This window comes from Syzygium oleosum, unplaced genomic scaffold, assembly GCF_021117445.2.
Source record: "Syzygium oleosum isolate NSW1041296 unplaced genomic scaffold, Sole_v2.1 Sole_v2.47, whole genome shotgun sequence".
In the NCBI taxonomy this organism is placed as follows: Eukaryota; Viridiplantae; Streptophyta; class Magnoliopsida; order Myrtales; family Myrtaceae; genus Syzygium; species Syzygium oleosum.
The window spans coordinates 1,699,657-1,710,269 of record NW_026607531.1 but is presented as its reverse complement, the minus strand read 5'-3'; the positions used below and the strand labels follow the sequence as shown (position 1 = coordinate 1,710,269).

General features: G+C 43.8%; 1 protein-coding gene across 1 annotated transcript; it reads left to right on the top strand.

Moving 5' to 3' along the window:
• Window positions 1-9,371: 9,371 nt before the first annotated feature.
• LOC115668176 (histone chaperone ASF1-like) lies at window positions 9,372-9,749 on the top strand. The gene has a single exon (XM_030589674.1). It carries the CDS (start codon window positions 9,372-9,374, stop codon window positions 9,747-9,749), a length of 378 nt encoding a protein of 125 aa, XP_030445534.1.
• Window positions 9,750-10,613: the final 864 nt, after the last annotated feature.

Here is a 10,613-nt window from a genome sequence, read left to right as displayed (position 1 = left end):
AATTAGTGGCTAATTAGCCACGAAATAAATTCGTGGCAAAATTCGTGGCTAATTAGCCACGGATTTAGCCACGAAAATAAACTTTCGCTTCACTTTTCCTACTTTTTTTTTACATTCGTGGCTAAATCTGTGGCTAATTAGCCACGAAATAAATTCGTGGCAAAATTTGTGGCTAATTAGCCACAGATTTAGCCACGAAAATAAACTCTCTTCAGTTTCGCCACTATTTTTATTTTCGTGGCTAAATCTGTGGCTAATTAGCCACGAAATAAATACGTGGCAAAATTCGTGGCTAATTTGCCACGGATTTAGCCACGAAAATAAACTCTCACTTCAGTTTCGCCACTATTTTTATTTTCGTGGCTAAACCTGTGGCTAATTAGCCACGAAATAAATTCGTGGCAAAATTCGTGGCTAATTAGCCACGGATTTAGCCACGAAATTAAACTTTCACTTCACTTTTCCTACTTTTTTTACATTCGTGGCTAAATCTGTGGCTCATTAGCCACGAAATAAATTCGTGGCAAAATTCGTGGCTAATTAGCCACGGATTTAGCCACGAAAATAAACTCTCTCTTCACTTTCGCGACTATTTTTTAGTTTCGTGGCTAAATCCGTGGCTAATTAGCCACGAATTTATTTTTTGTCGCAAAATTAGCGATGAATTTGTTTTTCGTTGCTAATTCCGTCGCAAATTAGCCACGGAAAATTTTTCGTCGCAAATTAGCCACGGTTTTTTTTTCGTCGCAAATTCTGTCGCAAATTAGCTACGGAAAATTTTTCGTCGCTAATTACCCACGAATTTAGTTTTCGTCACAAATTCCGTAGCAAATTAGCCACGAATAATTTTTCGTGGCTAATTTTCGTGGCTAAATCCTCATTTTTTTGTAGTGTACACCAATGCACAATATAACCCGTGCTCTGGCATAATTTAGCAACCTACAAGTAGAAAATCACGAAACCATTCTTAACAAATGAACTCAAATAACTTTTCCAGGAATCATCTTAAACAATCTGCAGACCTGATTGAATCCAAGGAAGATATGTCCATGTGAAGGACACATAGTTCAACTCGCTGTAACCACCCTTTGCTGCTACAGTGTTCCACCAATGCTTGCATTATCTATAGGGAAGTGCTCTACCTTTGAGTGCAGTTTAAACTATATTTTTACGTAATTGGAAGTTTTGATGATTAAACGGTGTACAGATGCCTCAGGAGGTAGAAAACTAAGAATATCGTTCAATATATACGGCTCCAAAGCTCTAAGAATGTGTCTAAATAAAACAAAGAGTATCGTTAGTATCAAACATACGTCATCTGTCGGTAGATATAGAAGTTGCACTTCGAGCATATATACAACAATATCACCCGTATGATAATAGAAGCTGTAAATATAACTTGTGCTGGTGAAATTACAGCTGAATGCAAGTTGCAAACATATGATGTTCAACGTGGGTAAGTATATGGTAGAAAATGACACAATAGGAGGAAAAAAACAGATTGGCTTCTAGTTGAGAAACCAAGCACATAGTTCAAGTCATCGTCATACGCAATCTAACTTCAAAACCACAACTTTTGACAAGGTCACTACATTTGATAGTCCTATACTTCTCAAGATTGGAAACTTTAAGACAATCCTAGCACGCCAAATTTCTTTTCTTCCGCGAGTGAAAATAAGAACACAAGAAAAGTGTTAGGTGAGATAGTAAAAGGTTTCATCACAGAAGTCAATTTCTAGGAGGCCCCATAAAATATTGAAAGTCAAGAGAATATTTACCGTTATGTTAAAAACCATTTCCTGTCTTCTGGTGTTAGTTTCTTATAATTGTCCCTGGGATGAGACACAGGTCTTCTCTCATGAGGCTGACTTCCTTTAATGATGAAACCGGAGGCTCATATATTTTGTACTTGGGCCTACTTTCTTTTGTAGATAATCCTAATATTAGAAACCGGAGGCTCATAACTTTGGAGATTATTGTAGCTCAGTTTCATATATTACACATGTAAGAATGCCGCCCACTTATACATTTTGTCCTTGTGCATACTTTTTCTTATTTGTTCTTCCGCTTTTAATCATTTGAATAATATTTTTTTGTATTAGGTGCACGTACAAATTCAATTTCACATCCCAATAAGTGCAAACAAACTCCCTGTTTGAGTTATCGACCTAGGTTTGGCTTGCATCTTATGTGATTAATGATGTTAGGACTGTATTTTATAGACACAAATTTTCCTATACATGTGACCTCTGTCGTCATTAATAAAAAAAAAAAAGCAAATTAAAAGCAAAACATTTGAAGGAAGGATCATCACGGTAAGAAATAAAAGGTTTAATGATAAAAAAAACTTACCTACTTTAATACCATCCATATATAACTCTAAACACAAGGCCACCAAAAAAAAAAACTAACATGAACAATAACAAAAAACAAAATCAACCCCACCTCTCTCTCTCTCTCTCTCTCTCTCTCTCTCTCTCTCTCTCTCTCTCTCTCTCTCTCTCTCTCTCAGGGACCGAGGATTGAACTGACCTTATGTAACAGCCCGAATTTCGATGTAATTCCGGGATCAATAAAATTGACAATATTTCGCATTTCATTTTAGTAAGTCTCGCCCAGAGCTGATCACTCTCGGGATACTAACCAATAGGGTAAGGCTAATTAGAAAGCGGTACATGGACCAAGGATCCGATCGCGAAGCGGACACCGATCACGAGAAATGATGAGAGAATATTATGAACAAATGTGGATCGATCTTAGGAAAAGTAACGGATTTGGTTCGGCCAAGGCCAACGATGTGCAATCGGATCGCAGGTGATTCTGCATGACCGAGAGTGCACGTGGCCAACCAGTCCTGAACTTAAACCGGACGATCGTGACTTTTGGGATTAGTGATAATTTCTCATTCTCTCAATGATCAGGACCATCATGACTCGGATAACCCTAGGTCGATACGCGTAACCTCTAAACAGCCGTCCGTTAGTGAGAGACCCTGAAATTGGAAATCGAGCGAGTTTTGGTCACGAAATTGAACCCAGACTTTGATACCGATTTTCGAAGGCTTGCACGACTATTTTCATGATTCTGATGTCATATTATACTGGCCACATACGTTTGGAGTTAGTCCGGTCGAAAAATGGAATTTCGACCCGGAAGTCAAAAATTACAATTTTGCCCCTCTGGGTGCCGATGTCGATTTTTGTGCCCGTATGAGGTTATTTTTCGCGGCTAAGGTCATTTTGGGGTGGCCACACACATTTAGAGTGGTTTCGGTCAAAAATTGGAATTTTGGCTCGGAAGTGAAAAATAATATTATTTTATTCCCAGAACTTGGCAGTCGATTTTCAAGGGCTTAAGAAGCTATTTTCACGATTCTGACGCCATATTATGTTGGCCACACTCATTTGCGGTTGATATAGCTAAAAATTGAAATTTCGCCTCGAGACCGGAAAAATAACCATTTTGCCCCTAGGCCAAAATTAATTCCGAAAATTTTGGTAATTAAGGGAATTAAATAAATTTAGAATTATCTCAATTATTAGGGGCCAAAGACTATATTGCCCCTCAATTATTTGATCCTATCTCTTTAGAACCGTTGGATCAAGGGCATTTTGGTCAAATCGTCTAGGATCGCGACACGTGGCGCAATTTGGCTGATCTTTTTGACCATCTTGGACCAGACCTCTCTCTCTCTTCCTCATTCTGGCCGGTTTTTCCTCTCTCTCTCTCTCTCTCTCTCTCTCTCTCTCTCTCTCTCTCTCTCTCTCTCTCTCTCTCTCGGTTCATCCTCCCGGCCGGAGCTTGCCGGACCGCCGCCGTGCCGCCGCCGTCCGCCGATGTAACAGCCCGAATTTCGATGTAATTCCGGAATCAATAAAATTGACAATATTTCGCATTTCATTTTAGTGAGTCTCGCCCAGAGTTGATCACTCTCGGGATACTAACCAATAGGGTATGACTAACTAGGAAATAGGTACGTGGACCAGGGACCCGATCGTGAATCGGGCACCGATCACGAGAAATGACGAGGGAATATTTTGGACTGATGTGGATCGATCTTAGGAATAGTAACGGATTTGATTTGGCCAAGGCCAACGATGTACAATCAGATCGCAGGTGATTCTGCACGATCGAAAGTGCACGTGGCCAACCAGTCCTGAACTGGAACCGAATGATCGCGACCTCTGGGACTAGTGATAATTTCTCATCTTCTCAATGATCGAGGCCGTCATGACTCGGATAACCCAAGGTCGATACGCGTAAACCCTAAACAGCCGCCCGTTAGTGAGAGACCCTGAAATTGGAAATTTAGCGAGTTTTGGTCACGAGATTGGACCCGGATTTCGGTACCGATTTTCGAGGACTTGTACAGCTATTTTCACGATTCGGATGTCATATTATGCTGGCCACACACGTTTGGAGTTAGTCCGGTCGAAAAATGGAATTTCGACCCGGAAGTCAAAAATGACGATTTTGCCCCTCTGGACACCGACGTTGATTCTGAGGCCGTCTGAGGTTATTTTTCGCGGCCGATGTCATTTTGGGGTGGCCACGCGCATTTAGAGTTGTTTCGGTCAAAAATTGGAATTTTGACTCGGAAGTGAAAAATAATATTATTTTATTCCCTAGGACTTTGCAGTCGATTTTCGAAGGCTTAAGAGGCTATTTTCGTGATTCCGACGCCATATTATGTTGGCCACATCTATTTGGGGTTGGGGTAGCCAAAAATTGGAATTTCGCCCCGGGACCGGAAAAATGACCATTTTGCCCCTAGCCTATTTTTGGTCCAAATTTTTAGGAAAATATTTGGGATAAGTAAAGTTAATTATCAGCTGAATTATTGGCCCTATTCACCACTTGTCCCCTCAATTATTTGGATAAAATCAACCGAGACCGTTGGATTAAGGGCATTTTGGTCAAATCTCCCGGATCGGCGACACGTGGTGCCCTTGGCCCACTATATTTGACCGGTCTTACCAGCCCTCTCTCTCTCCTCCCTCATTCAGCCAGAACCTCCACCGAGCAGCCCCCTCCTCCGCCGTTCTCTCTCTCTCTCTCTCTCGGCCATTTTCGCCGGAGCTCAATCGGCCGAGCTGCTGCCGCCGTGACCTCCAGCCCGTCCGTACGTCGCCATACGTCCTTGTCCGTACAGTGTCTGTATGGGGGTGTCCGTACGCCGTCCGTACGGTGTCCGCCGGGAATGCCGCCGCCGGTTCCACTGTTCATCGGTGATCGACCGCCGTTCCTCATCGCCGTGGTCTAGAATTAAGTGAGTATACCTCCTAAACCCGGATTAGGACTGATAGTGAGTTTTTCTGGACTGACTTAGGTATTATCGGTGTATTTTGGACTGGCTTAGGTAGTATCAGTATATATTTCGGACTGGATTGAGGACTGATTGGTGGAAATAAAATTTGAGGAATTTAGTGGGATTGTTATAGATAATTATTGGGCCCAGATTGAGGAAATAGTGGCTGTCCGCATTTTGAGGAACGTACCGGATATTATCGGATAGCCAGAATTGTTAGCTGAATGGCCGGGATGATCCAGAGTGATTGGCTGTTGACTGATTGGTGACTAATTGTGCTTAATTGTGAAATGCCATGTTGCGTGCTCGTGTAGCTGAATCGTGCGGAGTGTGATTGGCCAATTGATGGCTTGAATTGAATATGGAATTGTGTATTAGAAATTTGGGCTGCACGGTACTAATTGGCCAAGTGAGCATGCTATTTATAAATTGGGCACTGTGTGGTGGCTTTGATTTGACTGAGTGCCTGTGGTTTATTGATGCTCATATTGCACTGTGTTGCATTTCATGGTCACGCATTGAGTATGCTGAGAATGAGGCGTGTGACGAAATTGTGCGAGAATGCGTGCCTGACATGAGCATGTGATCACCTAAATGCCCGATGCGTTTTACGCCGAGTTCAGATAAAAAAAAAATTGGCAGTGTGCCGTGTGATCACCTAAGGCCTTCGGGTCGTGCCGTCCTCATGCACTTTGTAGCAGGACGATGCCCGACATGTCCGGAAGACGACCAGCCTCATGCACTTTGTAGCAGGCTTTGGTTCGTAAGGAGATCGGTGTTGCGCCTCATGCACTTTGTAGCAGGCTAGAGACACTGGGCCATATGATGCGTTTTTACGCTGGCCGCGAAGAGTTGTGGGCCTTCAGGTCGGATTAACAATTGTGGGCCTTCGGGTTGTGGCCTTCGGGTCGTAATAATAAATTGAGCATTTGCCAGTGCGTTTGTGTGGGCCAGTGGGCCGGGATATGATTATGGCATAAGGATAGCAGAAGCATGCATAAGAATGCATGGGATCGTATGCGAATGTGCGAGACTCGGTGAATGGTATGGGATTCGAACACTAATGAGCGTGAGCATGTGTATGACGTACGTGTGATTAGCGTGTTCGTGTATGTGAGTTGAGCATTATATTGCAACGCTAACATGCAGGGTCAGCCAGGTAAGTGATCTGGGCCGAAGGCCCGGGTCGGGAAATGATTGTGATTTGGTATTACTATGCTGATTGTTTTATGTCTGTCGGGAGAATGCATGTTAGCCTAGCCTAGGTTTAGGGGTTGAACTCGCTGAGATTCGTCTCACGGTTGTAATAACCCACTTTTCAGACCCCCAGCCGTAAGGATGCTGAATCCACCGCTTTTTGGAATACCTATACAGATACATCAGTATACAAGTACATACCCCGCAGGAAATGGGGAATCGTATGTAAGATACCAATCCGTGGTGTTTGTAAACGTGGGTGAATATTTTCATAAGACTCAGGAGTATGTGGCTTGGTGCTTGAGGGATGCCGACAGAAACCTAGGGCGACCCCTTAGGACTTTTGATGTGCCAATTGGTCAAGGTGGATTGATGGAACCCATATATGCGGATGGCGAGGTGATCAATCCTCAGGATGTCTACGATGTAGATGGCGTTGATGAGCCTATGGATGGGGAGCCATAGGAGCCACAGGTGATAGCTGAAGACCTAGACCAAGATGCCGAGGAAGAAGACGAACTGGAGGACATGGATCTAGATTCTGATGAAGACCATGGGGAAGTAGCAGAGGTAGGATCGGATGTAGAGATAGGACCCGATGATGAGTTAGGGCTTTATCTTGACCCAGAGCTTGAACCGGATACTGAAGACGAAGAAGCAGTAGCAACGGATATGGATTCCGAAGAGTCCGAGCCTTAAGAGAGTTTAGCAGGGGAGTCCTCAGAATCGTCGGATCCGGATTGGGAGCCCTAGTTTAGGTCCCAACTCTTTATAGGGAAGCTAGTACCTTTTTGACTGCGATTTTCCCCGTAGTTGACCCTACCTTTCCCAGCCTTAATACCTTTTTGATCTGGTGGCTGCTAGAAGTTGTTGTCTTTGTTTAAATCTTTTGATCTGTATAAAGTACATTGTAAAAAGGGATTTTACAGTGGGTAATGAAATGTACATTCCTGTTTGTATGTTGTTTTATTTGTGGTCTCATGTAATTATCCGTACGGGTGTATATATATATATATATATATATATATATATATATATATATATATATATATTTATATACGTGGTTTCCGTTTGTGTCTGTTCTCTAATTGGGTTTGGGTCGGCGACGCATCCTGGGAGCGTTGCACCATTAATCGGCCAAGGTAGAGATGTTGCATGCCGTGAGGTTCGGGGCATGACAGCCAGAGTTGCTGCCTCGCCTAACCTCACCTCATCACCATCACCCTTCATCCCGACCCCTGCTTCTCTCTCCTTTTCTCTCCCTCTCCGGCCGCTCGTACATCATCCCCGTACGGCGTCCATACGACCGCCGCGCCAGCCACCGCCACCTCACCGGCCACCGTCCCCCGCCGTCCGTACGGTGTCCATACGGTGTCCGTACCGTCGTCCGTACACCGCCGGCCGCCGTCGCCGCCTCTGAAACGCCGCCGCTGATTTCGCCGTTCACCAGCAATCGGCCGCTCGTTTCACGTCGTCGTGGTCTAGAATTAAGTGAGTGTATTTCCTCAACCCGGATTAGGACTGATAGTGTATTTTCTGGACTGGGTTGAGTATTGTCGGTGTATATTGAAAAAAATTAGAGCACCATTTGATGAGGTATATTACTAGAATAATATTGGTGATTTATTGGGCGAGCATGGTTTAGTTGAGGATTAAGTGACTGGACTGCCGGGTATGCCCGGGCTGAACGACTTGTTGATTGCTGTGCCCAATTGTGGGAATTGACTAATGCCATGTCGTGTGACTGAGTGGCCGACCATTGCGGAGTGTGATTGGCCAATTGATGGCATGAATTTGACTGGATGCCTGAAATTGTTGTTGCTCATGGTGTATTGTACTATATTGCATGGCCACGCATTTCGAATGCCGAGAATGAGGCGTGTAATGAAATTGTGTGACAATGCGTGCCTGTCATGAGCATGTGATCACTAATTATGCCCTGATGCATTTTACGCGGGGTTCAGATAATAATTGGCAGTGTGTGTATGTGTGATCACAATTCGCCCTGATGCGTGTTACGCGGGGTATGCCGTCCTCATGCACTTTGAAGCAGGACGATGCCCGGTTCGTCCGGAAGACGACCATCCTGATGCGTTTTACGCGGGCTCTGGTTCGTAAAGAGATCAGTGTTGCGCCTCATGCACTTTGAAGCAGGCTTGAGACACTGGGCCAGATCGGTGTTGCGCCTCATGCACTTTGAAGCAAGCTAGACGCATCGGGCCGGAAGTGGCGTTGACTCAAGTCGTAATAAATAATTGAGACAGTATGCTGGGTGAATAGAAATGAGAGCATAGCATGACATTGACATTGCATGCATAGAATGCGTGACCCGGCATGCGAAATGAACACTGTAAACATGAGCATGAATGTGGCGCACGTATGACCATTGTATTCGCCCACGTATCTTGAGAATTTTAATGAACTGCCTAACCTGCAGGGTAATTCTTATGTTCCATTCGGGCCCGAGGGCCCAGGTTATTGTTTGCGTATTATGTTGTTTTGCCTGTCAGGAGATTACATGTTAGCCTAACCTAGGTTTAGGGGTTATACTCATTGAGATTCGTCTCACGGTTGTAATAACCCACCTTTTCAGACCCCCGGCCATAAGAATGCCGAATCCGCCGCTTTTTGGAATACCTGTACAGATACATCAGTATACAAGTACATACCCCGCAGGAAATGGGGAATCTTATGTAAGATACCGATCCATGGTGTTTGTAAACGTGGAAGAGTATTTTCATCAGACTCAGGAGTATGTGGCTTGTTGCCTAAGAGATGCCGACGGAAACCTAGGGCAACCCCTTAGGACTTTTGATGCGCCAATCGGTCAAAATGGATTGATGGAACCCATATATGCGGATGCGAGATGATCAATCCTCAGGACGTTTACGATGTAGATGGCGTTGATGAGCCTATGAATGGGGAGCCACAAGAGCCACAGGTGATAGTTGAAGACCAAGACCAAGTTGCCGAGGAAGAAGACGAGCTGGAGGACATGGATCTGGATTCTAATAAAGACCATGGAGAGGTAGCTGAGGTAGGGTCAGACGTGGAGATAGGATCTGACGAAGAGCTAGGAGTGGATGACGATCTCTACCTAGATCCAGAGTTAGAGCAGGACTCTGAAGACGAGCGAGCCCAAGCCGAAGATATGGATTCTGAACCATCCGAGTCTTCAGAGAATCCTTCTGAGGAGCCATTGGATGACACTACTGGATCTTCCAATCCTGAGTGGGAACCCTAGGTTTATTCTGAGCCGTAGCTAGTAGTGAGGGCTAGTAACTTTTTGACTGTAGCCTTCTCTTTGAGTCAGTCTGACCTCCCTAGCCACTTCCCTTTTTGACCCCATGGCATGCTGATCATATAGGTGTGGACTTGTATCTTTTCATGGTTGTGTATGGATGTTTGTAAAGAAGTTTTCAATAGCAATGTAAAGTGCAAGTATGTTTTCATCTATGTTGGTTACTTGTTTGGTTATCCTTGGCTCATGTATATTCAGTCAGGGTTTATTATTTATTACTTTCGCTTGTGCTTTACTCTCTGTTTGGGCGTTGGGTCGGCGACGCTTCCTGGGACGTCGCACACAAACAAAACGACCTTTGAGTGGAATGTTACCGCTTCGTGGGCTACAGGGCGTGACACCTTATGGGTCCGGTCCGGTCCGGTTCCAGGTCAACCCGGACCAACCAATTTTTTTTGTTTTATTTTTTGTATTCATTGAATAGACAAATGTACTTTTTGAAATTTCGGAGCTTATGAAATTAGAATAATAATTTGTTCATGCTTTACTTAACAATCAATAATATATGGCATATCTCATTCTTGAATGAGCCTTTAACTTTGCTAAAGTCGGAGCTACAGAGATAACCAAATTAATTTGTATGAGTCGAATTAAGAACCCATAATGCCACTAGATCCACACATTTATTATCTCTATTTCGAGCATGAGAAGGGAGTTTTGATATTACAGATTCTGACAGGGACCCTAGTTTTCTTTTTTTTTGGTCAAAGATAGGGACCCTAGTTACAACCATCATTTTTTTTATTGTTTTTTCAAATGTTAAGATGTTTGTTCAAATTAATGGTATTCATGTTGAAGCATCAAACA

What these genes read in the sequence shown, in the direction of transcription:
- LOC115668176 (XM_030589674.1), top strand. Translation starts at nt 9,372, where the DNA reads ATGATCAATCCTCAGGACGTTTACGATGTAGATGGCGTTGATGAGCCT.